We start from the raw sequence: 15760 nt of genomic DNA, 5'->3' as shown, positions 1-15760 counted from the left end.
AACACATTTTTTAGATCTTTTGAAGCAGATTTCTCTGCCCTAGAAGCTTATTCAGCATGTTCACGTTTTCACTTTCAGCATGTGTAATTCAATAAGACACTGCAGTGTACAGCAGCTAATGTTCAAGCAGAGTGCAAGGGAGTTCTGCCCACCCAACACACACACACACACACACACACACACACACTTACACAGTCATAGTTTAATAGCACAATGCTATACTAGGATACCTTCTAGCATTTATTTATAATGTGTGTGTATGGTCACACAGGGTGTATTCCTGCATATATTCCTGGGTGCCTGCCAAATGTTCCTGAGCTCCGAATCCACTGCAGCACCACCCAGGAAAAAGCTGTATGTGTAAATGAATCACCTGTACTTAGTAAACCATACACTTCAGTTTGTTCATAGTCTATGGACACTATATTATAAAGAGTATAATAATAATGATGAAGAACATGATAGTCTTTTACGCAAAGGTAAAATCATACTAAAAATATAATATCACAGTAATGGTTAAAATGTGTGATGTAAAATTCGAAACATCTGAGTTCAACTGTTTAAAATCCACACTCTTCTTTACTAATAAAGCTTTGACATATATAATAAAAAAATCGAAACAAAATCCTATATCTCAGTGCCCAGTATTTGCTGGCCTAAACTCTATCAGAATCACTACATTATATTTTTTATTTATTTTTGTACATGAATATGTATTAAATTATTCCTAATAGTCTATAGTCTCATTTCATAGTGTTTTTCCTGGATGCATGCTTCTAGGAGCTGCACAACTAAGTGTGAGTTTAGGTTAGAATGTCTATCCATTCAAATTTTAGCACTCACATCATGCGTGTGGGTTAGGGTTAGGCCTGTAGCTTAAAATGCATGTTGCTCAAAGCTGTTGGTTTAACCAATCAGATTTCATGCTGGTGACGTCAAGTCAAGTCAAGAAACGTGTTATAACAACACAGTGAACAGCAGCAAAAATTTAAACAAAATATTGCAAACATAATATTCTTTAGAGGCTATTTAGCAGGTGTACAATAATGTCTGTATTTTCACGTTCTTTGATTTTATGGTTGAGAGCTCACTAGTTAGAACTCACAATCCGCATCTGTAGCAAACGGCACAAGCTTAAATACTGTATATATTTATGTGGATTTAAAAGCTGTATGCTGTATTTGCTTTTCATTAATTTGAAGAAATTGATTCGGGAGCAGATATAATTACAAGAATATTTTCAAGACAGGCTATTTAAGAAAAGCTGGACATGGTGAGGAAGGGTTAGCCAAAACAATATAAAACTGTTGTTAATATTTTTCATGAACCATTTATATATTTATGCGGGGTTTTTTCCATAAAATTTGCACAAAAACACAATTTGCCTTCATTTTAAATCACCAGAAAAACTGTAATGCATAAAAAATTTACAGATTTACACAATGCATTAATATAAATACTAAACAGACGCATTTTTAAAAAAACTTTAGCTCTGTAAAGCTGCTTTGAGACTGTACATTTTAAAAAGCACTATACAAATAAAAATAAATTGAATTATTAATATTAATATTGATGCTTCTGCTAGAGATGATTTATCTGTGCGGTGCAGCTAGTTTTTGTCTGCATGTCAGGACCATACAAATTTGTGTATCTTGTATTAGAGCAGTTACAATTTGGTGCTTTAAATACAATTCTCTCATACTGACCACTTAATGTTCAACATGGCACCTCATGGTAAAGAGTTCTTTGAGGAATTAAGAATTAGATTGTTGATGGCGTAGGCTATAAGATCTGTAACACTCTGAAACAAGTGGAGTGCAGTAGCCAGGGTCATACAGAGGTTTTCCAAGACGGGTTCCACTCGAAACAGGCCTCGCAAGGGTCCATCAAAGAAGTTGAGTACTTGTTTTGTGTGTCAGGTGCAAAAACTGGCTATCTTGTTTGGCTCAGATGGTGTCCAGCATGTATGGCGACACCCTGGTGAGGAGTACCAAGAAAATTGTGTCTTGCCTACAGTCAAGCATGGTGATGTAGCATCATGGTCTGGGGCTGCATAAGTGCTGCTGGTACTGGGGAGCTCCGGTTCATTGAGGGAAACATGGATTCCAACATGTACTGTGACATTCTAAAGTAAAACACAATGTCCTCCCTTCAGAAACTGGGCTGAACAGCAGTTTTCCAACATAATAATGACCCCAAACACACACCAAAAATGAATAAATAAACACACCAGCAAGATGACAACTGCCTTACTAATGAAGGTGAAGGTGATGGAGTGGCCAAGTATGTTTTCAGACCTGAACCCTTTTTAGCACCTGTGGGCCATCACTAAGCGAAGGTAAACATCCGGCAGCTCCTCATTAGGGGGACTGGAAGACTGGAAGACCTGTGCAGCTCTGGTGATTTCCATGCCCAGAAGGATTAGGGCAGTGCTAGATTTTGACATGTTCACTCAGGGTGTACTCGCTTTTGTTGCTAGTTATTTAGACAATAATTGCTGTATGTTGAATAATTTTCAGAGGACAGTAAACCTCTACTGCTTTACAAGCTGCACATTGACTACTCTAAAGTATATCCAATTTTATAGTATTGTCCCTTGAAAACATATAACAAAATGGTTGCTGAAATATGAGGGGTGTACCTACTTTTGTGAGATACCAGTGGCGGGCCGTGCATTTGGTATCTGGGCCTTCAGTGGGGACTTTCCCTGACTTAATCCACCTCTTAATACCACCCTTATCACGTCGCAATTATAGAAACCATAAATACAATACAAATATGCATTGGCATTACAGACAGAGAGGAATTTCACATATGGAGGGTAAATACCATTTTACTAAAGCAAGCAAGAAACCTCTACACTACAACCGCAACTGTGCCACCTACATCATTTGGAGCATTTCAGCATCAATATTTGTCTAATAACTTTACAAAAACATAAAAATGTAAATAAAATACAATCTACTTACCAGCGATGCAGACTCATAATTTGCACTGCTCCTCAGAGGCTGTAAGTCAGTGGTACCACTCGCATTCACTGGTCTGGAAGTGGAGAACAAACCCTTTCCCGGGCTGAGACAAGCTAGCTAGCTTCAGGGTTGGCCGACCTCCTCACGATGTCTAGCTTTTCTTTTAAATGGATTTTTAAGTATGTCAGAGACCAAATAAATTTCTCTTCCTCAATAGGCGTAAAAAATTCTAACTCAGATGTATTAATGTGTGCAGCGCTACACACGTGTTTTGCTAGTCGAACTTGGCTGTAACATTTTCTCTCTGACCAACCAATCAGAGGAAGGAAAAATGCTGACGCTATTTTAGACCAGCTAGCTGCCCTGTGAGGCGAATATAAAATCTGATTGGTTAAAGAAACAGAGCTATTTCTTAAGGAGACTAAGGTAAAAAAAAGCCAGCAGCACTGACTTTGAAGGCCCTGGGCAGATTAGATTGACATGTCAGCAAATAGAGGCTGAAATCTGATAAGATCTAACATCTTTACACGTACTGGAAGCGGTGCAGCCAAGAGAAACGCTACGAAATGTAGAGAATAAACTGTTGGGAATAAATTTATACAATTTCATGGAGCAAATATTAGAATTTCGGTTTTAAATGTAGGTCAGTACTTCTGATAGTGTTTAGGGCAGCAGAGAAGGCTTTGCTGACCCTGACCGCCCACCACTGTGAGATACTGTACATACAGCTTAAAGAAAAGTATCCAATTTTTATTAGAGAAATTAATTATATATTTTTAGGAACATTTCTATTCTATTCTATAAACTACTGACACATTTCTCCCAAGTACCAAATAAACATATTGTCTTATATTATCAATATTGATTTGGTGGAATAAACCTACATTTTTAATTACAGTTTTCATGTGTTTTGACATGCTCTCCACCAACCTTTCACATTGCTGTTGGATGACTTTATGTCAATCCTTGCACAAAAATTCAAGAAGCTAGGCTTTTTTTGAAGGCTTGTGACCATCAATTATCCTCTTGATCACATTACAGAGGTTTTTAGTAGTGTTCAGGTGTGAAAATTGGGCTGGCTGTAACAGGGTGCTAATCTGGTGGTCTTTCATCCACACTTTGATTGACCTGGCTGTGTGGCTTGGAGCATTGTCCAGCTGGATAAAAAAAACACTCATCAGAGTTGGTGAACATTGTCAGAGCAGAAGGAAGCAAGTTTTCCTCCATGACAACCTTGTAGGTAGCTAGATCCATGTGCCTTTCACAAAGATGAAAGAGCTCCATTCCAGCCTTGCTAAAGCTTCCCCAGATCATCACTGATCCTCCACCAAATTTTACAGTGGGTGCACGACACTCTGGCTTGTAGGTCTTTCCAGGTCTTTGTTTAACCATGAGGCGATCAGGTATTGGGCAAAGCTGAAAATTGGACTCATCAGAGAAGAAGCCCTCACTCCAATCTTCTACAATCCAATTTTTATGGTCTTTTGCAAAACTTTTGCTTTTCATTGAAGAAGGGCTTTTTTATTTTATAGTTTCAAACTGTCTTAACCACACACTTCACCCCAACTGCCATTTGCCATTCTTTTTTTTTTTTTTTTTTTTTTTGGTCATTTGATGTCATCTTACTGTTCTTAAGTGACACTGGAATAATGTGGCCATCATCCCTGTTAGCTCACTGTATCCCTCTGCCAGTAAAGCCAGAACTGAACCCTTCTTTTTTTCACTTTTTTGGCATGGCAAATAGTTTTTATTTGATTTCAGTTACATTTGAGGTGCTACTACTAGCACTGTTTTTGCCTCCAGCTGGTTCTATTGCAAGAGGATAATGATCACCACAGCAGTGTTTTTTGTACTTTTCCTCATTAAATAAGATTTGATCGAGGTAATCAACTAATCAGTGCTTCGTTAAGCAGAATGAGGTGTGCCTGTGTTGGAATAAAAAATTTGGAGTGGTCTCTTAATTTGTTTCATAGCTGTAAATGTACAAATGTATAAGCATATTTTTCTAGTGATCAGTGTATTACAATAATGAGTGTAGAAAAAAGCACGTTATCATTTCCTTCAACAAACAAACAAACAAACAAACAAACAAACCAATAAAAATATCTCGAAATACCTTGCACCTGCATGTTCCTGCACCTGTCCAGGTTACGACTGTAATGCAGACAGAACAAAGACAACAAGAGAGGAAAGGTCAAGGTAGAGCTTTGAGCTTTTCTCTTTCTACTTTTGTTAACACCTTTTTACCATCCCACCACCTGGTTTCCACGGTTACACTGGCACAATCTGCAAGCAATAACATATAGGATTCAATATCCTCACACAGTGCACTGAACGCTGTAAAGAGAAGTGTGGCCTAAGCTAACGGCACAACGTCAAGCGAAGCAAAATCTATTGTTGATCTGCTCTGAGCCAAATCTCCAGAATCAGCAGAGGTAAGCGTGAACAGAAAACGTCCACCACAGCAAAAGCCATAATCTTTCCATTGTGGAGCCTTTGTTGGGCAAACATCGCGATACAGTTACACACACGACCACCCGTATATATTGCGGCGTCCAAGATTTTCACTGTCACACTTTCATACGTGTGGGTCAGGTTGGACAATCTCCATTGGAAAAATGTCACAGTATTCTGGAAAGGTAAGCATCCAGGCCAATCAGGAGCACATACATCATCACATGTCAATGGAAATGCAGTCTCATTCAGCAACCTAATGCACTGACTGACGGAAATCTGTGAATTTGGTATTGATTGAATGGGTCCTGAAATGACCGACACTTTTCACGTCATCATTACAGCTAAATTGAACATAATTTCAGACAAATTGATATTCCATTGCGTTTTGATGCTAGCTTCTGATGATTTTTTTATTAAGGAGATTAACAAAATGTAAAATATTGAGTTTATGAATATGTTTTTTTGATTGCTGTGACAAGACTTTTGCATCCTTAAGCATTTTCCAGGTGTTACTGCAGCAAAACTGCATTCTTCACATCTGCAGATGCAGCTAAATAACTTCTAAAACAAAACCAAACAAAAAAGCCCTAGCAACAACAATGCAATAAAGATATGGTCCGGCAATCAGGATGTAAAATACGGATCTGTCTAAATCCACTATAAATGAAATTTCCAGTTTTCTGTCCCCTCTTTAATGATGATATTTAAACCCACACTACCTGCTGCTCCTTCCCCATAGATAGTGTTTTACGAGGGAAGATGCTTCACTGGCAGGAAGCTGGAGGTGTTTGGAGACTGCGATAACTTCCAGGACCGTGGCTTTATGAACAGGGTGAACTCAATCCGTGTGGAGAGCGGAGCTTGGACCTGCTACGACCACCCTGACTTTAAGGGCCAGCAGTACATCCTGGAGCGTGGAGAGTACCCGGAGTTCCAGCGCTGGAACTCCCACAATGATCACATGGCCTCCTGCAGGACTGTCAGGATGGTAGGAAATTCACCGGACTGATTATCACATACATATACAGACAGAGGAACTATCACCTTTCACATCAAATCCTGATTAAAAATAAAACTAGCTGGTATTAATCCATGTCCTTTTAGAAGAATTCAGGTGAAGGAGGATGTATGAAGGAGGATTATCAGTATAACACAGTTTCTGTTCTACAGCATGGAGAGCACTACAGGATCGAGCTGTACGATGGAAGCAACTACTCAGGTCACTGTATGGAGCTTTGTGAAGACTGTCCCTTCCTGCAGAGCTGTGGCTATGGCAGGCCCTGTGTCAACTCTGTAAGGGTCTTTGGAGATGGAGCGTAAGTGCCACACACACTGAGAATCTCATCATCTTTTATATAACACTAAAAATGAAAAGAAAAACTATTCTTTTCATGGCATAAAATCTTTAGTAAATGTACTGGACTACGTTTAATGTTCTTTGGACCATCATCTGCACAACTGCTCATGTGTTTCATTCTTTAAATAACGTTATTCACTGCATTCCACTACAGCCTCACCGCCAGATGAGACTGTAGTAAATCTCCCATGTTATCAATAAATAAAATAAATATTGGGAGCTGGAGATGAATTAATGATCAAACCCACCCCAACAGTTTCATTACGTTCATATTACAATTTGATGCTCTGATAGAGGTGTTGTTACTAAGATATTTATGTGTTCTATATTAAAGTTATAATGAAGCCATTAACATGCATGGAATCAACACAATTGGGATTATGTAGTAACCAGTGTTACTGGACAGATACCAATCTAAATCATTTTAAAAGTTAGGTCTGAATAGCATTTCTGATAAAGCATTTCCTGGTGTAGGTCAAACTCATGCACCGTTTCAGGAACCATTTACATTTTAAAGATTAAAAAAATGAAAATCTTCAATTGGCCAGAAATTCAATCAAATATTAGCTTCAATTTTTATATTGGTCATAGAAACAAACTGCAGCTATATGATAACATACATACGGAGCAAAAACTAAACATTTTGTTACCAGAAACGACTCTTTTAGGCTTCTCTTTTACCACTTAAAACTTTAACCAGTAATCATTTATATTGCTCTCAGATTAATGTAGTTTGTACTAACATTCACTTTAAACTACATTTTTGTTTTATTTGACATTTGTATGTTTTCATTTAACGAAACAGTTTATAACATTCTATGTTTTTTGGCTGAAGCTGGGTGATGTATGAGGAGCCTAACTTCCGTGGCCGCATGTACATCGTGGAGAGAGGAAACTACTGCAGCCACAACAAGTGGCAGGCCCAGACCCCCAACATCCAGTCCATCCGCAGAATCGTCAACTACTTCTAAACCTCCAACTCTCTTCTCCAGCCCCCTTCTGCCAGGCCACAGACTGTTACAATTCCCACTCATACAATGTAAAATAAATGACTGAGTATTATAACAAAAAGACAGTATTTCATTAAATGTGTCTGTCTCATTATGATGCATTCAATAAGACTATATGAGCTTTTCCACGATGGTACATAAACCACCATTCCATCTGACTGCGATAACACTACTTAGCAGACTGAATAGACTCCAAGCTCAAACAACAAAATAAATCAAGAATATATAATTAAATCTTAAGTGTCATTTTGGAATTTTAAATGCAATATAAAAATGGTGACTCACGAGAGACACATTATAAATCACTAGTTTCATTAATGGTAAAAAGATTTGGAATGATTTTCAGAAGAACTGAAAAGTAATATCAATTCAAAGGATGGAAGAAAGAATTAAGGAGTGTAAATCTAAATTTATTGCATTATTTAACAAAAATTGAACCAAGCTGAACATTTTATAGAACACTGCATGATTAAAGACTGCTAAAAACATATTTAAAAGCATTAATTATTTCAACACAAAACTCAAATATCCTGCATTGTTGATCAATCAGTGATAAATCTAAAAATAACTACTAGGAGACTTTATTGTAAAGAGCAATGCCTCATGCAAAAGTAAAAATGCCTGTTTCAATTCATATAAACTAACACTTTGCACTTTTTCTTCAGAATTAAGTTATTACTGTAACAAACAAATCTAATGTGATAAAAAAAAAAAGTATTTGGGAAGTAAACCAATTAATGGCTGACTGCTCTAATGATATCCTCACACACTAAATTAACCTCACACAACAATACGTAGGGGCAGCACTTCAGATGGATACTGCAGAGCTCTTCTCCAGATAAGATCTCATTAAAGCAATGAGCTCAGCCTCCTCCTCCAGATTCACATCCAGGTAATCCTCTTCATGTTGGGGGATGCATTCCAGAACCTCGTTCACAAGCTCACTGTCGGGTGGGCTCGTCCCGCATGCTGAACATGACAACAGTGTGTTTAATGCACAGTTTTAATCACATCTGTCTGTTTTGTGGCTAATAAAACAAAATCGATTAAAAAACAAAAAAATCTATTACTGAATTACAATTCATAAGAAATTAATTGGAAGGGTCGAGATTTTCTGAAATAACAGTTATTGTTTGCTCTTTCAAGCTGAATGGAATGTAGATGCTGTTGATTTTGTTTCATACAGTTATCATATAAGTGTTCAGTAATTTATTGATGTAGATGTTTATTTAAACTGTCTAAATTATTAAGCGCACAGAAATTTTGATCTCTAATAATTGCACATATGCTACAGGTGTGAGAAAGAAATAAAAACAACACTGAAGTACTTTTAACAGCCTGTTGACTTCAAAAACTTTGTACATTCCTTCAACTGATAAATGCTCCTGACCTGTTAAGTCCTCTGAGGAAGTGCTGGGCTCGTCTGATGAGGAGGATGGACCTGAGGACGGAGCTGAAGGGGGCCGAAGCACTGCGGGAATAATACCCTGATTATCCAGGAGTAGCTGAATGGCCTGAGCTTGATCATCTTCAACCAAACTCAGAGCTACCTCCACTTCCTCCCTCTGGAAGCCGAAGGAAACAATCTACACTTGCACAAACACACAAGACATGATATATGCATAGTGTCCGCTTGAACAAAAATAAATAAAAACTGAACCAGACAGAAATGAGGACGTCAAAAGCCATTATTAAACAAACTTTCATCTTTTCTTCATTAGGTGCCCTTTACCTGATCCACTTTGGTCTGTCTGTCTGTGTCTGGCTGAGGGATCCTAGAGCTGCTGGCTTCAGACGAATCCAGCAGAATCTATGCGTTAAAAGGTATAGAATCAGAAATCTTGATAATTTTTAAGAAAAATGCCTTTATTTGAATAAATGCACCAAAGACTTTAGGGTTGCCATGTTAATGATATAACATGCATGTCAGGTCATACCCTATACGCTTCATCTAAATCTCCATGGGCCTTATGGAGGGCATTGGCTGCTGATTTCTTGTTGTAGCCAAGCTCGACGAGGGTGTTGATGGCTTCCAGCCGCTGCCTTCTCTTATTTCTCTCCCTCTGCTTTATCTCCTCCCGCTCCTGTGAGAGTGCACCATAATTAGGCACTAGTATACAGATAGCTTTCTTAACTCTAATGTGTACTGAATAGCAGTGGCCCATCATGCAGTAGATTTTAGTGCCAATAAACCCCAAGAAAGTGGTTTCATTTAGTTTATAAAACAATATTTGCTTAAGCAGTGCAGTGTTTTTTTTTTTTGTTGTTGCTGCAAAATGTGTAAATGGTAAATCAAATTTTTATTGTTCGAATAAATAATGCAGACAATAAACAGTGGTTTTAGTCAGATGTGTGCTGTTAAGGCACAATCTGACTTTTTCATGGAAATATGCACAAACGTTTCAGAATAAAAGCACTGTAAGAAGATATAATGAACATTTGATGTGGTATATTTGGCATGTATGAGGAATGGAAATTATAACAATACGTTTTGAAATCCGTATGCTATCTTTAAGCTATAGATTTGTTTTAATGGGAAGCCCTTAAATAGCATATATATAGGTGTGGGTGTGTGTGTGTGTGTGTGTGTGTGTGTGTGTGTGTGTGTGTGTGTGTGTGTGTGTGTGTGTGTGTGTGTGTGTGTGTGTGTGTGTGTGTGTTCTCTGACAGCTCTTCTGACAGTGATGTGCATCACAGCAGCCTCCACATTGCCTCTGCAGGCTCTCAGACCCAGGCGTGCATCTTGCTCTGTGAAGCCCATACTCAGCAGCTGGTTCATCTTCTCTTGATCCAGAGACAGTTGATTGTAGAGCTCCTCACTCTTCCAGAAAGAGGCAGAGACAATGTTCAGCACAGCTTATCTAAGAAAAGTGGCTACCAAACATTATATCATGGGCAACAGTGTCTAAATAATAAAAAATAATAATAATAAAAAAATTTTTAAAACTCACCTGCTTGAGTTTTTTAATCGCTTGATTCTCATTGCCATCCAGGTACACCAGCAGACTCTGGAGAAGATACAGCCTGAGAAACAGAACCCCCTCTCCACCTGTATTCCCCTGACAATCAAGCAGGAATTACTACTAGTTAATTAAATCAAGGATGACATACACATTTTGGGTAACAAACCATATTACACTAAATACAGTTAACAGTAACATCAATTCCTCTTAAATCTTAAATGTGTTAAATATTTATCTGAATTTTACATTCTGAACACCAGAATCCAATTTCACTACCTCCCAATACCCCTCCACCACCACCCCACCTCTATACAGCTTTACAAAATACCCCAAAAATGTCAATTGCACAAAATTTGATAAATAACAGACATAAAAGTCACTTTGCCCTAGTTACTTCATTCTTTACCAGAGAGTGGCAAAGACATTGATGGCTTCTCAGTCAAATAATGTTTATTGCTCTATTATGCTCCCTAGTGGTAGAATAGAGCTGTTATTGAAAACTATTTCACTTCACTTAATGTGGCAAATTGGATCCAAATACTGTGCTGCAGGCCATGTACTAGAAAAACGTATATACCCATTTGTCTGTTAAATCATTTGGAAATAAAAGAAATGGTAACTGTATTATTTAGAAAATAATTAATCACAATATATAAATTAATCGTAGCGATGGGAAATGATAGGAATTACAATATTATATAAACTTTCTTTCAGCTTCTCCCATTAGGGGTCGCCATGTTTGATTTGGCATGTTTTTACGCTGGATGCCCTTCCTAACGCAACTCTCCCCATTTGTCCTTGGGACCGGCACTGAGTGGCTGGGGTTGGTTCCCTGACCGGGGATCGAACCCGGGCCGCAGCGGTGAGAGCGCCTCATCCTAACCACTAGACCACCAGGGAACCTTAATTACAATATTATATAAATAATGTTATTATAACTGCTCATAGTACTGTGACAATAATGAATCCATTCTGCATTTAAAAGGAGTTTTTCAACCTAATTTGTATCAAATATATTTGTGCAGATCTGCTGACAATAAGACAAAAAAGACAAATAAAATCTTATAAACATAATAAATATATTACAATTAATATACAATTAACAAATATATTTTTTAAAAACATAATGGGTTATTTTCCTGCATATTCATAGCAAAACAATTGATCCCATTTGAAATTTGTTCATAAAATCTGATAAAAGTAAAGAGGTCTGAATACTTTTGGAACTGTATGTTACAATAATCAAAGTTTAGGTGGAAAAGCATTATTAGTTGTAGCACTTTAAATGGTGCAGTGCTTCAGTTTACTAAATCCAGAATGCTGGCACTGTTGGTCTTTTCCTGTTGTACATTAAAGAGGATGAAGTGAAAAACCTTGATTTTCTGCAGTCTCGTCTGCCCTTCTCCATAGCATTTGAGGAAGCAATTCTCAGCTTTCTGCAGTCTCTGTTTGCAATCAGTCAAACAGGATAGTGCCTCCAGAGCCCGATAACACCACACAATGTCCAGCTGCAGCACTGCATAGTTATCCACCGTGGTCAAAAGTGCAGAATTACATTTTCTAGAATCAAAACATTTCATTTGTCAGTCGTAAGTCAAATACAAGCTGGATTTATTTTACTGTAACATGTTGTAGTGAACAGTACCTGAACTCGTCTTCTGCTTGGAGAAGGTAAAAAAGTGCTTCATTATATTCCTTCTGCTTCATTAAGGCTCTGCCTTTCTCATGGAAGCCCATGGCAAGGATAAGTGCCTGAAACACCCCAAACACACAAAAAGTTAAAGCAGAATCGGCTTTAAATAACATATAGCGTACTAAAGTACTGTATTTTTCGGACTATAAGCTGCTACTTTTTCCCCACGTTTTGAACCCCATCAGAAAATAATAAGGACATAATCCTCGTCTTGCACACACACGCATTAATAGCGGAAAAATGCAGTGCCAGGCTATTCCCAAAATACCGCTATGCTCCTATAGGAAGCGCAACATATTTCACCGGTTACACCGTGTGTAACGTGTCTTTTGTTAAACCCTGTGTAAAGTAAATTAGTTTCAGTGTAGACGGCTTATAGACAGGTGCGGCTTATTTATGTTTAAAATAAAAATCTTTGTAAAATTCAGTGGGTGCGGCTTATATATGGGTGCGGCTTATATATGGGTGCGCTTTATAGTCTGGAAATTACGGTAAAATAATGTATGTTTCTTTATAGGGTTCTAAAGTTACTGAACCTGGATAGATTACAGTACTGTTTAAACAGTTTGCCTTACAATCGTATTGCCAAATGTACTGTATATGTGTAGGTGACCAGAGAGAACATAGCACAGCAGGGACTCAGTCACCTTTTTCTTATCAAGTGGGATTTGGATGGGGTTGCCTTTCTGATCTGCAATCTCCAGAAATGGAGTTGTCATTGGATCCTCACTACCATCTGAAAAGTGCAGAGAAGCCGGGCATGTTAATGGAGTGTGCAGAAGTACAAGTCAGAATTAATAATTAGATGCAATGCAGCCATAACATCAGCTTCAATTATTATTAGCCAATTTAAAAAAGACCTGATCTAAAAAAAAATCTACAAATCTAATTATTAGGCATTTTTGGCAAAAGCTTAACCTTCATTCCAATTTATTTAAAAATGTACAGATTTATGTAAAATGATGTTCATGATCTTTTCATTTCTTTTCTTATTTACGCAATATGTAAAACATTAAAATGACTATTTATGGTACACTTTTCATTAAATTGCAAATGCATTCAAAGTGACAAGATTGACTTCTGTGGTAATTTAGTCTGGAGAATTCAAAAACATTCTTACAATAATCACATTAGATTCTCTGTCTTCAATATGAACAGTGACATGAACAGTTACCAGTCAAACAGGCTTATAACTACAACCATATGACACCTACAACATTAATTTCACAACTGTAGACTCCACATGACTCACTATGTATAAAGAGGGTGTACGATGTTGGTAGAAAACTCTTGAATGTGCAAGATCAAAAGCTCATGTACTCACCTCTTTCTGACAGGATCTGAAAACCTTTTTGAACTCTTTGCACACTTTCTTCATTGGAACGCATCTTCTCCTCCACCTCCATTATCTCTTTTTTTATTTCTGGTTCACTTAACTTCAGCACCATTATTTTACTGTTGTTCTTTACATTCTGTTCATCTAGCCGTTTATCTAAAAAGGAGGTGAAAATAATATTCTCTAAATATTCCCCAATTCTCACACATCAAAGTGAATATACTGTATATGTATGAGGTAATGTGAAATACACACCAGGAGACAGAACTTTCCCATTAACAATCAGCTTTATGTGTTTGAGTTCACATTCCTCTTTTATCCTAAAAAATAAATGAAAAAATAAAAATAAAAAAATTACGGGGACATCAGGACACAAAAATCTGGGCGATTAGTGCAATTGTATATGATGAAAAGAAAAAAGAAAGAAAGCTGGACTTACTTATTTATGAGATCCTGAGCAGTAATATCCAGTTTTGATTTTATGTTGTGTCTCCTTTTATGACCCTATGAGGTGACACACAGGATATACTGTCAATTTTGGGTTGCCATTTCTAGGATAATACACTTTATGTTTGCAGCGCTCTAATGACCTTTTTAGGTAGAATGAAATCTAGATTTGCAATGTTTGTCTCCTTGAAAGTTTTGTTTCCGCTTCCTCTTCTCACAGCCTGTAATCTTATCTCCTCCAAAGTGGTCTCCATATCAGGCTGGGGGAATCCCAAAACCTGGGAATATTTCACAGCGAGCACCTAAAAACGAAAAAGTATAAAAGTGAGATGGTCATTAATAAGAAGTCAGTTGTACAGCTTTCCAAAGTGATGGATTAGTCATAGAAAAAGACAAATTATTCAGTTGTGTCATATTTTGAATTGTGTCTACATCCTTCGGGTTGTTCATCCGGTACATATTTTATAGAAGCAATTACAGTTTGTATTTCTTTTATCACTTCGCACGATGTGTCTGTCCCATCCATTAATGGGAAAAAAAAAAAACCACCTTAGGATTGATCAGATGTTATTTGTGTGCCAGTGTGTCATCAAAACTATCAAAAGAATTTCTGAAAATCACACTTGAGTAAAGGTACAGTAAAATGTACCTGCATTACATTACAAGTAAAAAGTCACTAATTCCAACATGACTTGAGTAGAAGTTTTAGAGTTTCTAGTTTAAACCGTACATGAGAATTTAACTCATTGAATGTAGGCTCAAAGATGCACAGGTCCTCGTCACCAAGACACATGTTATTGACAAGCCAAACATAGCTGATTTGTGAGGTTTTATTTCCTAAAATATAAATCAGTGGTCCCCAACCTTTTTGCACCACGGACCGGATTAATGTCGGACAATATTTTCACGGACCGGCCTTTAACGTGTGGTGGATAAATACAACAAAATAAAGATACGACCGGCATAAAAACTGGTATTTTCTAAATCTAATAAAAAACGTGAATCCATTGTGTTGTTTTTGTTTATTTTGCTCGCTTGGGGGTTTAAATTTAGCTGTAATGTATAATGTGTTAGCGGCTGGAGCCCCTTTAAGAAGGGAGCGGATGGAGGTAAGACATGTGACCGAGGCATCATGACATGCATCAAGAGTGAGTCATAGACAGATGTGGAGGAGAGAATCCGGTAATTTTCCAAAATAAAACATCGTTAATAATTAGATAATAAATAAAACGGAAAGAATGTAAGTTATGTATTGTTTCTGTGCGGCCCGGTACCAATTGACCCACAGACCGGTGCCTGTTCACGGCCCGGGGTTTGGGGACCACTGATATAAAATCACAGTGTACACTTTAATACTGTATTAACCAACACATCAGCCTCTTCAGTATGCACAAATAAAACAAAGATCAAACAAGAAGTTTAAAAAAAAAAGGAAGTAAGGGGAAGCAATATGGCAACTTATTAAAAAAGTATTTCAGGTACCTTTCAATTAACAAATATAAATGAGTTTCATGTCACAAAGCAGAAG

At 37.4% G+C, this 15760-nt stretch overlaps 2 protein-coding genes across 2 annotated transcripts in view; one reads left to right on the top strand and one right to left on the bottom strand.

The window, feature by feature from the left end:
• Positions 1–5523: 5523 nt before the first annotated feature.
• On the top strand, positions 5524–7854 carry crygn2 (crystallin, gamma N2). The gene is made up of 4 exons (XM_083549479.1): positions 5524–5608; positions 6166–6414; positions 6597–6742; positions 7619–7854. The coding sequence occupies exons 1-4, from the start codon at positions 5588–5590 to the stop codon at positions 7752–7754; spliced, it is 552 nt and encodes a 183-aa protein (XP_083405605.1). The 5' UTR covers positions 5524–5587; the 3' UTR covers positions 7755–7854.
• A 332-nt stretch (positions 7855–8186) lies between these two features.
• nub1 (negative regulator of ubiquitin-like proteins 1) overlaps positions 8187–15760 on the bottom strand; it is a 9039-nt gene continuing 1465 nt past the window's right edge. The window contains exons 2-14 of the mRNA XM_083546551.1: positions 14376–14534; positions 14225–14289; positions 14041–14105; positions 13774–13941; positions 13097–13185; positions 12402–12508; positions 12130–12316; positions 10745–10852; positions 10462–10614; positions 9731–9877; positions 9526–9603; positions 9184–9379; positions 8187–8762 (exon numbers count right to left, since the gene is read on the bottom strand). Of these exons, the coding sequence (XP_083402677.1) occupies positions 8602–8762; positions 9184–9379; positions 9526–9603; positions 9731–9877; positions 10462–10614; positions 10745–10852; positions 12130–12316; positions 12402–12508; positions 13097–13185; positions 13774–13941; positions 14041–14105; positions 14225–14289; positions 14376–14534 (1683 nt within the window). The 3' untranslated portion in view covers positions 8187–8601. The remainder of the gene's footprint in view (positions 8763–9183; positions 9380–9525; positions 9604–9730; positions 9878–10461; positions 10615–10744; positions 10853–12129; positions 12317–12401; positions 12509–13096; positions 13186–13773; positions 13942–14040; positions 14106–14224; positions 14290–14375; positions 14535–15760) is intronic.

This window comes from Silurus aristotelis, assembly GCF_946808225.1.
Source record: "Silurus aristotelis genome assembly, chromosome: 1".
Classification (NCBI taxonomy): Eukaryota; Metazoa; Chordata; class Actinopteri; order Siluriformes; family Siluridae; genus Silurus; species Silurus aristotelis.
This window is presented reverse-complemented; position numbering and strand designations above follow the sequence as displayed.

Excerpts from the sequence above, each read along its gene's own strand:
- crygn2 (XM_083549479.1), top strand. The coding sequence starts at position 5,588 with ATGTCACAGTATTCTGGAAAG. Across the intron at positions 5,609-6,165 it reads TGTCACAGTATTCTGGAAAG|ATAGTGTTTTACGAGGGAAG; the intron begins GTAAGCATCCAG and ends CCTTCCCCATAG. Across the intron at positions 6,415-6,596 it reads CCTGCAGGACTGTCAGGATG|CATGGAGAGCACTACAGGAT; the intron begins GTAGGAAATTCA and ends TCTGTTCTACAG.